The sequence below is a fragment of the Simochromis diagramma genome, unplaced genomic scaffold, assembly GCF_900408965.1.
Source record: "Simochromis diagramma unplaced genomic scaffold, fSimDia1.1 OVJJ01000123.1, whole genome shotgun sequence".
NCBI lineage: Eukaryota > Metazoa > Chordata > Actinopteri > Cichliformes > Cichlidae > Simochromis > Simochromis diagramma.
The window spans coordinates 1,214,771-1,232,444 of record NW_024386778.1 but is presented as its reverse complement, the minus strand read 5'-3'; the positions used below and the strand labels follow the sequence as shown (position 1 = coordinate 1,232,444).

Sequence of the window (17,674 nt, the reverse complement as noted above, 5' to 3'; positions counted from 1 at the left end):
TAAAGTGAAGCTCTCGATTTACCGGTCGATCTACTCTCACCTGTGGTCATGAGCTGTACGAGATCGAGGATAAAAGCGGCAGAAATGAGCTTCCTCCAAAGGGGGGGCTGGCCTCTCCCTTAGGGAGTCCAGGGTGAGGAGTTCGGCCATCCAGGAGGGGCTCAGAGTAGAGCCGCTGCTCCTCCACATCGAAAGGAGCCAGCTGAGGTGGTTCGGGCATCTGGCAAGGATGCCTCCTGGACGCCTCCTGGGTGAGGTGTGCCGGCATGTCCCGCCGGGAGGAGGCCCGGGGCAGACCCAGGACACGCTGGAGACATTATATCTCTCAGCTGGAACTGGGAACGCCTCGGTGTTCCCCCGGATAAGCTGGAGGAGGTGGCTGGAGAGAGGGAGGTCTGGGCTTCTCTGCTGCCCCCGTGACCCGGATAAGCAGAAGATGATGGATGGATGTTTTTTACTAGCTTTTATTAAGTTACTGTTAACTGCAGGTGAAAATATCCGTTTACTCGTTGTTTTTTAAACAAATGACTTAAAGCAATCAGATAACAACAAAGGACACAAAACCATTATCTTACCAGTAGGAAGAAGCTGATGACTCTTGTCATCACCTCCTTTTGTCATCAGAATACAAGCACTCTGATTTTTTACTTGTTCCCCTCAGTGCAGCAGTTCATGAGTAGATTTTAATGACCGTGTTGGGATTATTCCTCACCGTGGTTCTTTGGGTGCATGATGACATATTAGATTTGTTCCAATAAATTCCAAAGTTGTGTTTTTGCAGTTTGGTCCTCCAGGTCCACACAGATAATAACTGCAGTGTGCCAGATGCAGAGTTAACTCTAAATTAAGCCTAATTTAGCCACACTGGCTGGTTACTTAACAATCATAATGCACGGCATGAATTTTTAATTTCTCTTTGATATTTGGGCTTATTGGGGCCCGATGAATGTAAAAACAAAGAATTACCAGTTTGTTTTTTTCCTTATTTTTGTTTTTAAGAAAAATAAGAGCCACATCTGAGCATATTTGTTTAAAATTTCAATAGAACAGCAGCAGTATAACGTCCTCATAAGTGGATATCAGGCCCTTGTAGAGCAAAATTGAGTATTTTGGTCTAAATAACCCAAAATGTGACGTCCACATATGTGGACGCAGGTCCTAGGAGGTTAAGGTTTGAACTGTGATCTGAATTTTATTTGTACAGAAACATGGCTGAATCTAAAGGTGTTGGACTTTCTCACCGTAGATTATTCATGCATCATTATGTTCAATTTGCACAGCTGAAACAGTGACACACACACACACACACACACACACACACACGTTGATGAACTGACCCAAGAACAATTTCTTAGTTCTAAGAATCTAAACGCTACCTAGTGGAAGCATAAACTACAACTCCTGCACAACATGTTCTTTAAGTGTTGGAACGGTACGACATGCTGACGGCGTGCTGCTGATAATAACCTTGCAGATTGTCCCTTGTCCACTCACTTGCTGTTAGCTGTTCTGGCAAACATGGTGCTGTTTGTATTGTATCTGTGAATACTTGTTTGTGTCGTGACTTCATAATGTTGTTCTCCATTTATTATTATTTTTATTGTTCATGTCAACAAGCAGATGTTACTGGAATGTGTCACCTCGTACTGCAAAGCCTCCTTTTCTTCATACTGACAACATTCATGGGTTTTTACAGCTGCATCTTAGAGGAGCAAACGTAGTTGTGGGGAAAATTTCATTTTGATTTCCACATTTTATCGAGAGATTAAACTTGACTTGGGATGAAAGACAAAGAAGGGAGATCTAACAAATCTGCAAGCTAGTAGAGTTTAAATGTAACTAAACACAAGTGTGCACAACCTCTTTAAATGGTAATGGTACCATTTAACCTCTTTAAATGGTTTAAAATTGTCACATGAAACTAAATGATGCTTTGTGACATTTTTAGTGCAGCATGCATTTCCTATTCCACTTTACTTATTTAGTTTTTGTGTTATGGCCGTCCATATGCATGTCTTTCTATATAAGGTTAGCTAATTGGAGTGTACAGCGTAGCTGTAAGCCTGTCTGTGCTTCATCGTTGGCACTTATGTTCTCAAGCAGCACTAAAAACACAAATAATAACAATCGTCTGAAATTCTAATCTAACAGTGCTGAGCTTTGATTGTATTCAGGAGAACTACAACAGTTTTTCCCTGTTCCAAAAAATTCCCTCGGCTCTTAACTGTGTAACAGAAAGAGAAGCGAACAGCTGAATTCATCTGTCACATAAAAGCTGTTTAACCAAGTGACTCTCTGTAAAATCTAAGCTGCTATAAAAAACAGATGGCTTATGATAAGTGTTTTGTGGGTACTTTCCGTGGGTTTGTCATCACAGCAAACAAGCTGAAAGATGAAAACGCTGTAATTTTGCTTTCTGTTTTGCCCACTTTCTACTTGAGTGATTTCTCAGAATGTCTTTCAGCGAGAGAAAAAGGTCTTAAAATATCCAGGCATTTACAGACGTAGGTGGAGGCAGCATGAGAAGATGTCAGTGGATTCGCCTCCATCACCGCTGGGTGCTGCATGCAAGGTGCTGCTGCTCTGACTGAGAGCTGCTCATCACTGATACCACGGCAAATTCAATTTGCGTATTTGTCAGACTATAATATCAATGAACGGCTTTATTTTCATACATAAAGTGAAACAAAACAGTCAGACAGGTCAAACTTGACTCATCTCATTCACAATAACTGTCAACATAAAATCCAGAAGGACACACTCACTTTTTCAGTACGTTTCTCTTTCACAAATCCATCAAAGTCTTCTGAGTTTAACAGTTGGACGAGATCAAGCATGCCCGGATCCCTCTCGTCATTATCCGAGTCAGTCTCGCTGCTGTCATTTAGCTGTTCAGTACATATCACTCCGCGAGGCTCCTGACTACGGCAGCTGCAATGCTCCGACAATCCATCCAGCGGTGCGGCTTCGTAACTTAAGTCGTACTACAACATTTATGACTGATCTCTAAGCGCCGTGTAGCACATAAAATCAGATTGAGGTCAGAAAGCACGACCAGAATTCATACGTAAGGCGCACCGGATTATAAGGGGCACTGTTGGTTTTTGAGAAAATTAAAGGATTTTAAGTGCGCCTTATAGTTGGAAAATACGGTAACTTTAAATCAGTGTCAGATTTTTCCCCAGAAGCCCAACGACATGACCCGGCTGTTCAATATAATGATAAATATCAGATGACGATAAGAAAACGTTTCATTTTACGCTCTCGTTGTGTTTCGTGCTGTCGCAAAATAATCAGTTTACAGCAACATTTTTCATCGTTTTGATGGTCACTGTAGAACTTCCTAAAGTTCTCTCTTTCTCTTATATTTAAAATAATCACAGTGAGTGTTTTTACGCGTCGCCGTTAGCAACAACGATGGTAAAACGGGAGCCGTTCGCTTGTTTATTTTCCACATAAACTCTTCTCAATGACGCTGAAGATCCTGTTGAGATTTCTCAAAATAAACTGAATAACATGAAATAGTTTGCAGAGTGTTTACGGACGTGAAGCTAAAAAGAGCCGTAAGGTGCTAAAAAATAAACCTAGGAACAGGCTTCTCCCTGCAGCAGCACGCCGTGTAATAAATACTCACAAAGAAAACTCGACGCCCAGCTGGAAACACTTCATGCAAGTCGAGCTGCCCGATAAATGTCTCATATGAGATTTTGGCCATATCGCACAGCCCTACAGGATAAACATACATTTTTATGTGTTTTATATTTTTAAACTTGTCTTTTTTTGTTTGCTTTTTTAAAATAAGCTGAAAGTGTTAACTTAGCCAGTGCATCTCATCAGTTTCTCTTTCCTAGAGCAACTTCAAACATACAACAACAGAAACAAAACCCACACAAACGTCGTGGCATCGTTTAGTTTTACCAGCTGATAACTGTCTGTTTATTTTAGGCTGAGTTTAGCAGGTGAGCCTGATTAATGTTTGGCATCACTATGGGTCCTCTTTACAAGAATCCTGACATTTAAAGAAAGAAGTGTTGAAGAACATGTTGCAACCCTCTACATTTTAACACACACACACTCCCCAGATACACACACTGCCTAATTTAACCATCCCCTGAAAGGACTGCTGCCATCTGCCCGAACGAATGAGAGTTTGTTTTAGAACTTAGATTTTCTGCTATTTATCCATAACTATTGTTGCAATTCATTACTGCCTTTTTAATTTGATTCTTTTTAAACTGTAGTGTTTATTGCACTGTAGAGGCTGGACAACATACGAAATGACAATAAACTTCGTGAGTCTTGAACCAGTTACATGTGACAATGTAACCAATACGGAACCAAGAAAAGAAAAGAATCTAAATCCTGAACATAACAGTCAAATATACGTCATGCACCCAACATAACTCCACACAACAGTGTAGGAACCGCCTACCGTATGCTTTTCTGTCCACTCTCACAATATCAGATCGAATTTAGCTGAAGTAACCTTCAAAAATGGAAATGCGAAAACAAATTTGAGGTCATTCGTGTTAGACGCCATCATTTCTCATCATGAACTCTAAATGTGACAGTTAAGTTTGACTTTCAGATCTTGGTGATTTCTCTAAGCTGATGATGTCAAAGTGAGACCAGGTCAAAATAAGTTTTCAGTACAAAGAGGAGCACGTTGACATCGATGCTTACCTGACAAATCAGGATAATCAGGTGTACCAGAGGTTGTCTCAAAGAGAACTCAACTCCCATTTTATATACAGCGGTCCCTCGTTTATCGCGGGAGTTACGTTCTAAGAATAACCTGTGATAGGTAAAAGTAAGTTTTTACAATTATTATAGATGCTTTAAGGCTGTAAACCCCTCACTACACACTTTATTTCTCATTCAGGCGTGAAAAACATATATTCAAGAAGACGTTTGTGTGTTTGTCTGTTCAGGCATCAGGATATACAAAGACTGATTTGCTGAACATATATATTCATATATATAAAAATTCAACAAAATCATCTTTTTGAATGTTCAGCAAATCCTTTCTTCTTTGTATATCCTGATGCCTGAACACACAAACACACAAACGTCTTCCTGAGACTAAAGCTACAGAACTAGACAGTCGACGTGTTCACCGTCATCTTTCTGGCTCGTTTAGGAAAGCCTACATGTGACGATATCTTAAAAGCAAGATAAGAAGCTTATCACCAAATGATACCCACCAAGTGGAAGCAGCTATAGCAGCTTTTGTCATTAGAGGTGGTTTAAGGGCTTCAGGCACATATGATTGAGTCAACCGTGCACACAAATTCTGATGCACTTTCACAACATCAGCTGGAACAGAAATGTTTGGTGAGGTTGAATAAAGCTCACGTGAAAGCTGCTCACTGGTCTGTTCTAATGCTCGCTCAGCCCACCCAGGATGGCTCAACAACAGACGTTCTGTCAACAGAAATAAATCAGCGAGCCGCTGCTAAGGTTAGCACCTGTGAACATTAGTTAACAGTCTGTATAATTATGTTATCTCAGGCAGCAACGGTGCTGCAGTCCCAGGGGGAGTGTGTTCAGGCTCAGCCATTTTTCCTTCATCATCACAATCCAACAGAATGCAATTACCAGAGCACGAGATGCAGAGATTGATACGTCTGTCTTAGGAAAAGAAAGTATACGCCACAATTAAGTGCTTAATCCATTTCACACTGTTGAGCATTCATTAAAACAAAATCAAACTCAGCGCTGCTTGAATAAGAAGCCAGACTGAAGCGACAGATGAAAACCTCGACAAACTGCAGCACTCGTGTTAAACGTGCGGATTTTAAACGATCAGACAACAGGCAGGAAAAAAAACAGTCATTTTAAATAGTTTGTTAATGGAATATTACACAGTGAAAAATACATCCATATGCCACTCCTGTGGTGCTTTATTATAAGAAGCACTGTGCCTGCCATTAATCAGCCAGAATACTTTTCACAGGTTGTGCAGAGTCAGGAAAGCGTTTTATATTTTTATCTACACAGACGGCACACGGTCTGAGGCCAGAAACACCCAGAGAGGAGCGTATGAAGGGCAAGAATCAGGCACCCAGTGATGCTGCGCTAACATGAAGCTGTTTAATAAAGTCCAGTATGGCAACCCTAACATCATTTTCACAAACGTGGAGATTTCTCTTAGCAAAGGATTCATTGCAGCATCATTTACAGACCAAGTGATGGAACTTAGTGATTGTTGACTCTTTGTTGTCCTACATTCATCATCTGTCTGTGCAGCATCATCTATCACATTCTTAGAAAAATCTATTTAATGCACAGCAGAGCAAGCATGCACTGATATACACTCGTATGCTTGCCTTATGTAACTAAACACAAAAACACGCAGTCATCTCCTAGCTTGAGCTGCACTGAGTATTTAGAGCTGCTAACGTCTAGCTCCACCTGCATGATTGTTTGATTTAGCTCAAAGCACTAATGTTCATGGGCTGAATGGATCCAGAAGCTGAGCAGCACCAAGCAAATGACAGCTTTTACAACTTCGAAGAAACTCCTGAAAAACACACTACAGGCCTGACACGTGGTACACTGGCAGGAAATATGTGTTGCATCCAGTTTTATGACCAATTTCCTGAGGGTTATGCCTCTGCTTCTGCAAATTCATAACCTCACAGAGGAATCTGACACATTTTAAGGACCTGCCACTCTGTAGCGGTCGCACACCCAAGGTTGCCCTGCAGCACTCCTGTCTCTTTGTGGCATGGGGGTCCCCAGGGGAGATGGACTGCGCAACCAAAATATGCCAGGGCTCTGTGACCTCAATGACAGTCCATTCTGCCCCCTTTCACCCGCCTGTCAAGCTCCCCTCGGGTCTCCGCTAAATACGGATGACAGCTTTCAGCACACTGACACGAGAAAGAGCTATAATGTGTCAGCCAGAGATAAACTTGCCTCCACAACAGTTAGAGGTTATCAAATTATCAAAGCAATTGCATGCTGCTGATGATGTCAACGCTTTGTGGGAGCATAAATAATGGCTTGTCAGGCCGCCGATTTCACCTATACGTCAAACCGAGAGAGGCAGCACTTTGCAGAAGTGACACCCTGTCTCGGTGAAATCTGTGCCACCTGTCACCTGTCAGACACCCGCTGCACAAAGTCACTGCCTGCGTGTGCGCTGAGAAAGTCAGAGCGGGTAAGAGGAGGCGGTACAGTGAGAGAAGGTAGCGAACAACAGACACACGGCCATTAAAGACGGGTCAAGGACGCCGTGTGTGCGATGATGGTGAGGCCAACAACAACCTTGTGTTTCAGGAAGCAGAGTTAAAAAAGAATAAGAAAATCTTCAAACAGGAAACATGAAAAATAAAAAAAACCACTCAAATAGGTGAGCGTGTGAAGGAAAGCAGGATTCAGCAGAACTGCACAAAGTCCGACGATGGCTCGAAGAAGACTTCAGGGCTTCGACACAACAGATCAAATCTTTTTTGTTTTTACCATGTGGTGGTTTCGTTTTCTGTGTCTGTCAGTCAACACTGTCAACAAAGCAACGCTGTGGGCAGCAGGAGACGCTCAGCAAACCGTGGAACAGCTCAGTGACATGTTATAATAGTAATATTAATACATTTTATTTATAGGTGCCTTTAAAGACCCTCAAAGTCACCTTACATTAGTATGACAACATAAAAACATCAGGTAAACAAAATCAAGTATGAAAGCTCAACAGACCAAGACGGAGTCGTACCGACGGTATGAAACCAGATGGTTTTAAGACACAATTGAAAAGTAGAGAGTTTGTAGTCCGGCGACCTGGTGGAACAACTACAGGCTCTGAGTCCCACGTAAAAACTATAATCTGTTTATCTGTCTGACACACTCGACCAACAAATACGTAAAAATCAAAATGCCTCTTTCAGCAAACATTAAAAAAAATCTCTGAGGTAAAGTTGAGTCTTTTGTGCGATTCGGCGAATCTCAAATCAGTAAATAAATAAATAATCCAAAAAGTAGCTGCATTAGTACTGAAACAAACGAGAGAAGGAGGTCAAATATTCCCTCCAAATAAACTCTTGACTGCCATGTGTGACATCAGTGGGAAACATTTTCCACCGAGCCAGCGGATCGTCTACGACCTCCTCGCTGAGCTAACAGTCATTTCTATCTGCGCCTTCTCCCCCAGTGACAATCAGTTCGTCCATGTTTGGCAAATCGGTCAGTGCACGATAACATTGCTCCGCCCATCAAAGGCGTGATTATATCGCCTGCTGTCAGTTATCGGACTGACGGATGTCAGTTGGAAAATTTTGACACATCGTCCAACCTCACTACACATTCCTCAGCTCCATAAATTCAGTGACAGAAAACAAAGTCATTTGTTACTCGGCACTGAGAATGTGCGAAATCCACTAACTGTTTTGTATGCAGCCAGACATTTGTAGACAGATGAATGATGGAGCCTTTCAAGCAGACACACACACACACACACACACACACACACACACACACAGTACAAGCCTGTCGTGTGAAGATCAAAGCCAGTGAAAGGTCTATGAAGGCAGAAACACTGGAAAGGAGACAAATGCTTTGTAGGAGGTTCTTGGAACACAAACACTTGAAAGCCAAGTCGCTCAGATTGTTTCATGGAGTAAAAAGGAAGACAAACCTCGTCCCTGTGTGTCAGACATAACAGGATGCACGCACACTCTCGCTCGCTGTCAGCTCTGTCCCAAGCTAACCTCTGCAGTTTCACAGAGGCTGGCGCATCGAGTTCCCCGTCCGTTTGTACATGTTTTAGAGCATACAGCTGTACAGCACAGCAAGGGTGAGAGAACAATGGGTTTGACAAAGAACACACACACACACACGTCTCGTCTGCCCACACCCACACCCACTGAAACAGATCTGTGAATTCCATCAAAGCACCGCAGAGACCAGGGAACAATCCAAGGATGCAGAGGGGGGAGAGAAATGTCCAGTCCTTCACATCACACTCAGAGGCTGTGGACACGTGACCACACAGTGCGCCACAGTCTGCGTTCATAAATAACCGAGTCAACTGGGCTTCAGGAAATGTGTGAAAAACTCTTACCAACCTCGATTTAAATCATTTATATTTTCAGATTTTAGGAAAAACAGCATCTGCTCCTCAGGTTATTAAACTGCTCGTCTGGTTTAATAGAAGCCAGAAAATGTGTGTTTATATGCACTTATGTACCAACCACACTTTCAGATGATTCTTCCTCTCTTTAATGCTCAAGTTAGAATCTTGGTTCCTTTATGTGAGGTGGTCATCACACAGACCTGGCCCCCACAGACCTGGCCCAAACACCATTTTCTCCTCAGGAAACAGGTTTGAAATGGCTGCTTACACCTACACATAAATCAACAGACTACAGGCGCAGGAGAGGAAAGTAGGAGCTGAGCAGCAAGATAGAAGGACACATCACCAAACATCTGCACACAAACATCTGCACACAAACATCCAACATTCAGTCCAGACGTCTGAATAAGTCACTCCCACACACCTTACAGGATGTGGCTGCTGTACGGTAACCAGGTCACTGTAGTGCAAATGGTTTGTTCTTGTTACCCCTGAGGTCTGGTTTCCCATGGAGTGTTGGGTCAGTACTCAACAAAGTAATCTATTACACATTTTGTTAAAAGTAATGCTTTCTGTTATTGAAATACTAGCCAGTAATTTGTAACACTACTCGTTCCAAACCTACCTGGGGAGGAAGTACCTGCCCCCTCATCCCAATGATTGGTTGTTCCACCCTTCGCTGCAAACGTTGCTTTAACCATATCCAACTGCAATAACTCGCTCACTTCTTTCACACCCCTGCTGAGGAATTTTGGCCCACTCTTCTTTGCAAAACTGTTTGAACTACGCTGCACTGGAAGGTTTAAGAGCAGGAAAGCATTTCAGTTGGATTTCAGTCCGGACTTTGACTGAGCCACTTCAAAACCACTTCATGATGTTTTTTGTTAAGGCCACAAACTGACATTAGAGAGGATTCGTGGTTCTATCAATTACAACAAATCATCCAGTTCCTGAAGCAGACAAACAGACTTTGTATGAAAGGCTTTGTTCGTTTCATGCAGATATAACAGCGTTCCAGAAAGTTCCGCTTTCGTCTGGTCAGTCCAGTTTACTCATCCAGATGCTTTTGTGCTGTTTTTGGTTAGCAGCGGTTTTCACCTTGAAAGCGTCATGGATGCCATTTTAGCCTGGTCTCTCTCTTACTGTTGAACTCTGACCTTAACTGAGACAAGTAAGGCCGTCAGTTCTTTAGATGTTCCAGGTTCTACTCTGGGTTCTTTAGTGACCTCCTGAATGTGTTGGCGATGCGAGAGCTTGCTTGGACCTGCTGTGCAGATGTTTGTGAAGAGCTGCCACAGTTAGCAGTGTAACACACCTGTGCTCTTTTTGTGCAATAAAAATTAGGGCTGGACCGACTGGATGTACAGTTTCGGTCCAATCCCGACCTAAAGCACTGGATCGGATATCGGGGAGAAATAAAAAATGTAGCCCGATCCATCAAATATCACAAAAGCACCTCACAAATTTGCGACATGGCGTAACCCAGGTAGTGACCTCAGCACATTGGTGCAGTATGCGTCACGTGATAGAGCGGCTGTTGTGTGCGAGGCCTGTCGATGGTCTGAAGTTCACACTGAAAGCATCTGGAGCCGCCTGCGTGCTGCCAAACCAGCATTTCATCTCCAAGCAAGCGATCCCAGAGACGTAAAGCAAGAGTGTGAGTTCATCTCCGAATGTTTGTAAAGCGTTCCCACGTTAGGCTTAACAACCGATATATGGAGCGTCTGTGCGTTGAGTCTGACCGTACGATGGACAGACTCAAGTTTTACTTTGTAAAAACAAAAACTGTGTTGCAGGTTAAACAGATTCGTGTTTCTTTTTTTCCATACTTGTGTTACGTTTTGTATAGAAATGACACAAAATTCATTCTCAGGTTAAATGTGACTGAAAAAGCTCACACTGACATCCGTCTGGATCAACGATGAGTGACATGAAGCCGTGTTTGCATTTATGGATGTGTATTTATGTTCAGCTTCTGCATCTTTACTTTCCCAGTTGGCACTTCCTGGTTTGCACATCTAACTGGTTGTTCAGCCAAACGGATGGACACAACAGTCAGTGTCATCTTTAAATGTGGAAATTGCCACAAAGCGGTTACCCCAGACACCCCGAGAGCATTGCTGCTACTGCTGAGATCACTTTCAGGGAACAACTAGAAACGTACCAAAAGCAGTCTGGTTTCAGAGAAAGCAATTTCAGCAATTCCCCGACATTTCTGAGAGCAAATCTCGACACAGACGCAGTAGGTTGTGTTGCTGTAGTTATGACTCTACATAAAATGTTGCAACATAACGGCCATTCAGTCAGTAGAAACTCCATCACAGGATCTTTTCCTCTCACCACATTTTTTCTGTGAAATCCACGTCTCAGTGTAACATCCAGGGAGATGGAAGTTATCTTTAAGCTAACGGCTTTCTGCACAGCAGGGGGCAGAGTACAAGAAGAGAAGCTAAAGGTGTGCTATATTTTATAATTCCCTGTGGCTCGTTAATCTACTGGTCAGAAAGGATGCCGCGTGTCTTGTTGTGCAGATGTATTTTTGTTCGTTCACGGAGCGTGGTACTTTATTTGAACACTTTATTGCAGAGCAGCTTCAGTTTCATTAGCAGTACCTATCATATGACTGCTGAAAGTTAACAATTAAAACTGGTGCTGATAATTACTGAAATTCTACATCCTTCGATGTGGCAAGTAACGTGATCCTAGTGTGGGAATGGCAATTTCAGCCACATGTTTAAAAAACCTACATCAAACATCACTAAGCGTTGTGGATTTTAGGGACTTACTGCCGTAATAAAGCCGATCACATCAAACATCGTGAAACTGAACAATTTCACACCAAGAATTTAAGGCTGCTCAAATACTGGCCATTAACGAATACGTTTTATTATTTACTTTACATATAAGATAGTACCCAGAACAAAACCTTGTGCAATCAGCTTTCTGTTACAACATTAATATACAGGCGCTCACTTGCCTCTGCAGGGTCGTCACCATTTCAGCAGCTTTGGTTCAAGAACCTGAGATGCAACTAATGCTGAGAGTTGTGCAGCGACAACGTGCTGAGAGTGATTCAGTACTGCAATATTTATGTTCCAGCAGTGCAGGACTGGAAATCCTACACACACTGAAGCAACACCAGCACTTCCTGTGTGTAACCAGCTCAATTTAAATAAAGCACACGTTTAAATACAAATAACTAGCGACAACCACGCAGGATAGAACAAATCCAAGCGCTCACCTTTTCACAGGTATTTACAGTAAACAGGGCTCATCTGTGGTGCAGACAGCTAAACTTACTTTAGTACTCAAAGTGAATAATGTGGTACTTTTGTTGTTTTGCCTAATAACAAGTCCTTTTTGTGTCACGAGGGGTTTTTCAGTTATTGCACGGATGATATTCTTTTCATTTTTCTACATGCATTGTGGATTTTTATGCATCATCACAGCAAAAGTTGGTCATGGAGACACATACTGTGGCAGGAAATGCACATTAGCATGCGCTTATACACTGGTTTGTAGACATAGCAGCATCCTAACCCCACGAGATACAGTCACAACACAACGTGAATAGTTTTCAGTTGTTTTTTACTCAAATCTTTAACATGAAAAAAAACACCAAACTATTCTTTGGTTTTTCTGGGGGGCGAGCTCGTGTCTGCGCTGAAGTCAAACAAAGGCTCTGGTTCTTTGAAGAGCTAATGCTTCAGTCCATTTAAATAATATTTCTTTGCCGAAAGCAAATTTCCTGCAGAAAGACACAGTGGGTTTATAAGCCGGCAGAGAGTGAGAACGTAACGACTGTATGGACTGGGAGGCAGGAACGCTAAGCTTGGCTGACAGACAGATTGAAAACAGAGGAGAAATCAATCAGCGATCGTGCAGGCTCGACAGCACAGAGCTGATTTTCCTACAAGCAAGAACGAAAACAAAGAGCGAGAAGAAAGAAAGACGATAGAGAGGGACGCTTTAATATCCTCTCTTCCGTGAGATGGACCGATAGATGCCTTAAGAGTGGATTAACCAGAGAATCCCAGCCCTCCACACCCCCCACTCAATCAGCTGAACACAAACACCACAGCAGCCACTAAAAGCACCCACAAAAGCGAGTGGGTGGGAACGATGACACAGACCATGTCTTTGCTTTCAGCTGGATCTAGCTCATTACCTGCGTTTGTCTTGGAACCAAGTGAATTTACATCGAGCCAGGCCTGTGAAATCACTTGAACCTGAACAGTGCAGGGTTCACCCACTCGAGCCCACAGAAACCAACACGGAGAGGACATTTTAATGGGAATGATTCACATCGGCACAGCTCTCCGAGGGACACGCCAGCAGAACAAACACTTTCAGCAGCCTGGTATTTCTTTATAGTCTCCATGCAGTCTGTGGGGTCGTGACCTCAGCAGAGCGATGATGATACTTGGTATGCTAATTTCCTCGAGCATGTGCGTGAACACAACGCAGCGCAACAAGATGTTCACGCCTGCACGGATAGAGAGGTCCAGGTGAGTGTTTTGTGAAAGCCAACTGTTGCACAACGTTAGGTACATTTTAGTCGATGTGCATTTTTAGACCGTAGCAGCAGCGACTTTGACATCAGCGTGAAAACGAGCTCATCATCGAATGACTGAGTGCTTGATTCAAAATAACAAATGAGAAAATGGTCGATGCTTCCAGCAAATATGGAGATTAAAATTAAGAAATTCCCTCTGTGATGTGGCCCACAATGGATGTTTTTATAAATTTGGTTTGGAGGGAATATTTGACCTTCTTTTCTCGTTTGTTTCTTATGTAGCTACTTTTTGGATTATTTATTTATTTAGTTGAGATTCGCCGGATCGCACAAAAGACCTAACATTAGCTCAGAGATTTTTTTAATGTTTGCTGGAAGAGACATTTTGATTTTTAACATATTTGTTGTTTGGTCGAGTGTCAGACAGATGAACACGGTTATAGTGGAAAAAAGAAGCCAGTTTCCCTCTGCACCACCGTGGGTTTTCATTTCAATAAAATGTTTTTTCCTGAACACAGGCTGCTGTCGTTCTTTCTGTTCTGAGTTTGAGTAAATGAATCGCTGCTGCACTCTGAGGATGTTAAAACATTTCTGGTGACTGCTTCTGTTAGCTTCAACCAACATTGTTAGCACACGTACTCATGGACAGATAACTCGCCCTTGTAAAATCGATCGACGATAGCCTCAACCTATCGTTGATCGTCGATAGGCAACCTTACAATACTCACAGACGAGGCTTTTCTAATGTGTATAGATAATGAAAATTTAAATAGTTGCTCAGGTGCTTTTTTTTTGGTGTTATACATCATTTAAAAATAAAAAGGTTCAAATTAATATGAGGCTTTTTCAGCTGAACTCCACACTAGGATTACATTTGTGTCATGTACCTAAGTCTCAATAACTCGAGTAACACAGTAACATTTTTAGTAAGAATAGCAGGCGGCTTGTTACATCGAGCTTCTTATATAAAGAACGCCGTTTTTCCCCGTTTACATACAACGACCTTTAAATGCACAGTGCATTTCAAACTGATGAAGTGAATCCACACTTCTAACACCCCCCGTAATGACCCATGAGCAACATGACTGACACTACCAGCTTATTTATTAGCTGTAATTTTCACACATAACTGCCTCATGTGACACAACAAACATACTTTGTTCTTTACAATCTGGAACCAGGACCAGCCAATCACCCGTTCTTAATAATCAAAACCTATGTTAAGAACCCAGCACAGCTCATTGTGTCCACTTTGGCAGATAAAGCCCAGCAGAGACCTCAGTGGTTTATTCCCTTTAAGGCTAACCCATTTAAACTGGAGATTAAATATTTGGCAGTTGTATGCAGAAACAAGATACTGGACTGTCACAGACCATAATATTACCAGATGTGGATCCTCTAATTAAGTAATATTGTCCTTTTAATTCAACTAATCACTTCTGCCGCAGCAATCCCTTCTCATTATCTGGGCTCAGTCCCTGATGAAGACAAATGGAAGGCCCTCCTGCAAATCCAGACAGTCAGGTCCCATCAGCCTGCAGCAGAGCGCCGTCTGCCAAGGTAAACACAAACACTCGCCACCACAGAACAGTGTCAGGGAGCCAGCAGGGCTGGGCCAGCTCTCTAAATGTGAGGACAAGCAAATGAGCAATGAATCAGATATGACGCATGTGCAAGTTTGTGGATTTACATATTGTGGGAAGAATCATCCACACTGAAACATGACAGATGCATCACTGTGAGCGTACAGCTTTAAAACATGAGATTCGTCCTCGTATTTAATGCTCAAGCTATAGTTTTCAACAAGTTACAAGCATTGATTCCTGTTTCACAGCATGAAAACATGTTCACGTTTACAGGGAAACACGACTGTCTCGAGCTGATATCAGAAATCACTCACACAATGACATCATTTCCTGTGCTGGATGACCACAGATGTGGCGGAGACTCATACAGCAAATATAATTCCTGTCAACCCATGAAATAATTAAGAGAAAATTCTCTTATTTAAACTAGACTGATTATTGAACCTTGTGACGAATTAAAAGAAAATAAATTTAATATTAATTTGCATATATGCATTTTAATTTCTATCATTTTTTGTACGTGCTTTTTTTGCAGTTTCTCACCTACAGCAGCACTACACGTGTCTGATTGCAGACGTGAGGATTTTTAAGGGTCAGATTTTCGGATATTTATAAACGTGTTAAACTCTTATTCTGTGACGTGTAATTGGAAAAACTTAATCAGCTGCAAAGTGCTGCTTTGTACTAAAACTTATAAACCATATTTTCCGCACTATAAGGCGCACTTAAAATCCTTTAATTCTCTCATAAATCGTCAGTGCGCCCTATGTATGAATTCTGGTTGTGCTTACTGACCTCGAACCAATTTTATGTGCTACACGGCGCTCAAAGATCTGACAAAAATGTTTTAGTCCGACTTTGCTAAGCTACGAAGCTGCACCGCTTGATGGGTTGTTGGAGCATTACGGCTGCCGTAGTCAGGAGCCTCGCGGAGGAATCTGGGTCCGTCAGCTAGTGATGTGCGCTACCACAGATTTCCTTTCCGATCTGATACCAAGTAAAATTCATGGTGGTATCGACGATACTGAGCCGATACTTTGTACAAAAACTTATCTTATTTATTGTAACTTTTATTGTATCTCAAATTATAGCTTCATAATGATTACAGGATATTAGATTACTGCTTAACAATGGAGAATTATCATATAGAAATAAAAAACCTGAAGTTGTGCGCTATTGAGCATGTTGCCTGCCTTGAAGCACTAAAGGACTCCCTGAGAGACGTCTGTCTCGCCCAGCAGCACCTGTCCTTGTCCTCTCCTCCTCTTCAGTTCGTCATATTCTGTGATATGATTTACTCTGAGGTGTTTGACGAGGTTAGAGGTGTTGCCACATGTATCGCAAACCGCGTCTCGGCTGTTTGTCGAGGTAAAATACGTCCACACACGACTCCATTTACGCTCAGCCACTGTTTTGAGTGTGCACGCCACGCTGGACACATTTATACAGCCGTATTTCACACATGACTATAAAAGGCAGAAGAGGAAGTAGTTCCTTCCAGGGCAGACAATCCGAATGATGTAGTTTCTTTCCACTGTGTTCCTGTTAATGATAAACTACAAATCTACCCTAAATTACTAAAATATCGATATTTTAATATGAGAATCGATTCTAGAACATAAATGACTGGTATCGGAGAAATTGATATTTCAGTATCGATCCGCACATCACTACCTTCAGCTTCAGGTCCCAAAGTCAAGCGAACACTGCAGCATCAGTGAGAGTTAAAAACTGTCTAAATTCTTTCATCTTTAATAAAATGATCAGCATTGCTGCTTTACCAGGTGTAACAATTAAGTTTAACATCCAGGCATCCATGAAAACAGGATTTATTACATCTAACAGAGTTAGAAGTTAGCAGGAAGTTAGCTCGCTAGCTTCCACCTAAGCATGCTATAGCATGTTCTGACTGAGAGATTTCTGAAACAAATTCAAACGTACAGCTCTGCTATCACTTCCAACATAAATGAAGACAGAAAACTAAACAGCAGTGACGTTTGTAGGGTTACTGAAGTTGGGCTAGCTGGTATATAATGATGTGCTACGTGATTGCTAGCGACACAGCTATGTTAGCATAGCATAAACAGTGAAGCTGGAGGATGAACGCTAACTTTTTTCCACTCGATAAATGTTAACATGAAGGTTCCTGATGGTTAGAGACAAATGCAATCGCATGGCAGGATGCTGTAAATGGACCAAACTTCAGTCACAACAAGGGAATAGAGCAGCTGCCAGAGAATTCAGCTTTAATGAATCAATGGTACAGAAGTGGAGGAAGAATGAGTTGAGGAAAGTTTGACTTCTCTGATTGTCTTGTTTTGCTTAATGTGCCTTATGGTCCAAAAAAAATACGGTAATATGTTTGGTAGATTCAGACTTCATTTATCTCACTCAAGCACAGTATTAAAGCTCAAAAGCACGATGCTATACAGCACCATAAATAAAAGTTGGCCAGAAACATTAAATATAAAAGAAAAGGGAAAATAAAAAGTAGCGCCTTTG

General features: G+C 42.0%; 2 protein-coding genes across 10 annotated transcripts in view; one reads left to right on the top strand and one right to left on the bottom strand.

Annotated features, from left to right (window-relative positions):
* Window positions 1-17,674, top strand: part of LOC120720571 — a 914,567-nt gene that overhangs the window by 383,720 nt on the left and 513,173 nt on the right. The window lies entirely within an intron of this gene.
* The window catches only part of auts2a (activator of transcription and developmental regulator AUTS2 a), a 327,329-nt gene that overhangs the window by 266,795 nt on the left and 42,860 nt on the right, over window positions 1-17,674 (bottom strand). For 5 of the 9 annotated variants that reach the window (XM_040013019.1, XM_040013028.1, XM_040013045.1 and 2 more), the window contains exon 1: window positions 8,633-16,403. The exons of the other annotated variants lie outside the window; for them this stretch is intronic. In XM_040013019.1, coding sequence (XP_039868953.1) covers window positions 8,633-9,010 — 378 coding nt within the window. In that variant the 5' untranslated portion in view covers window positions 9,011-16,403. Of the gene's footprint in view, window positions 1-8,632; window positions 16,404-17,674 lie in introns of those variants that run through there. 9 annotated transcript variants of the gene reach the window in all.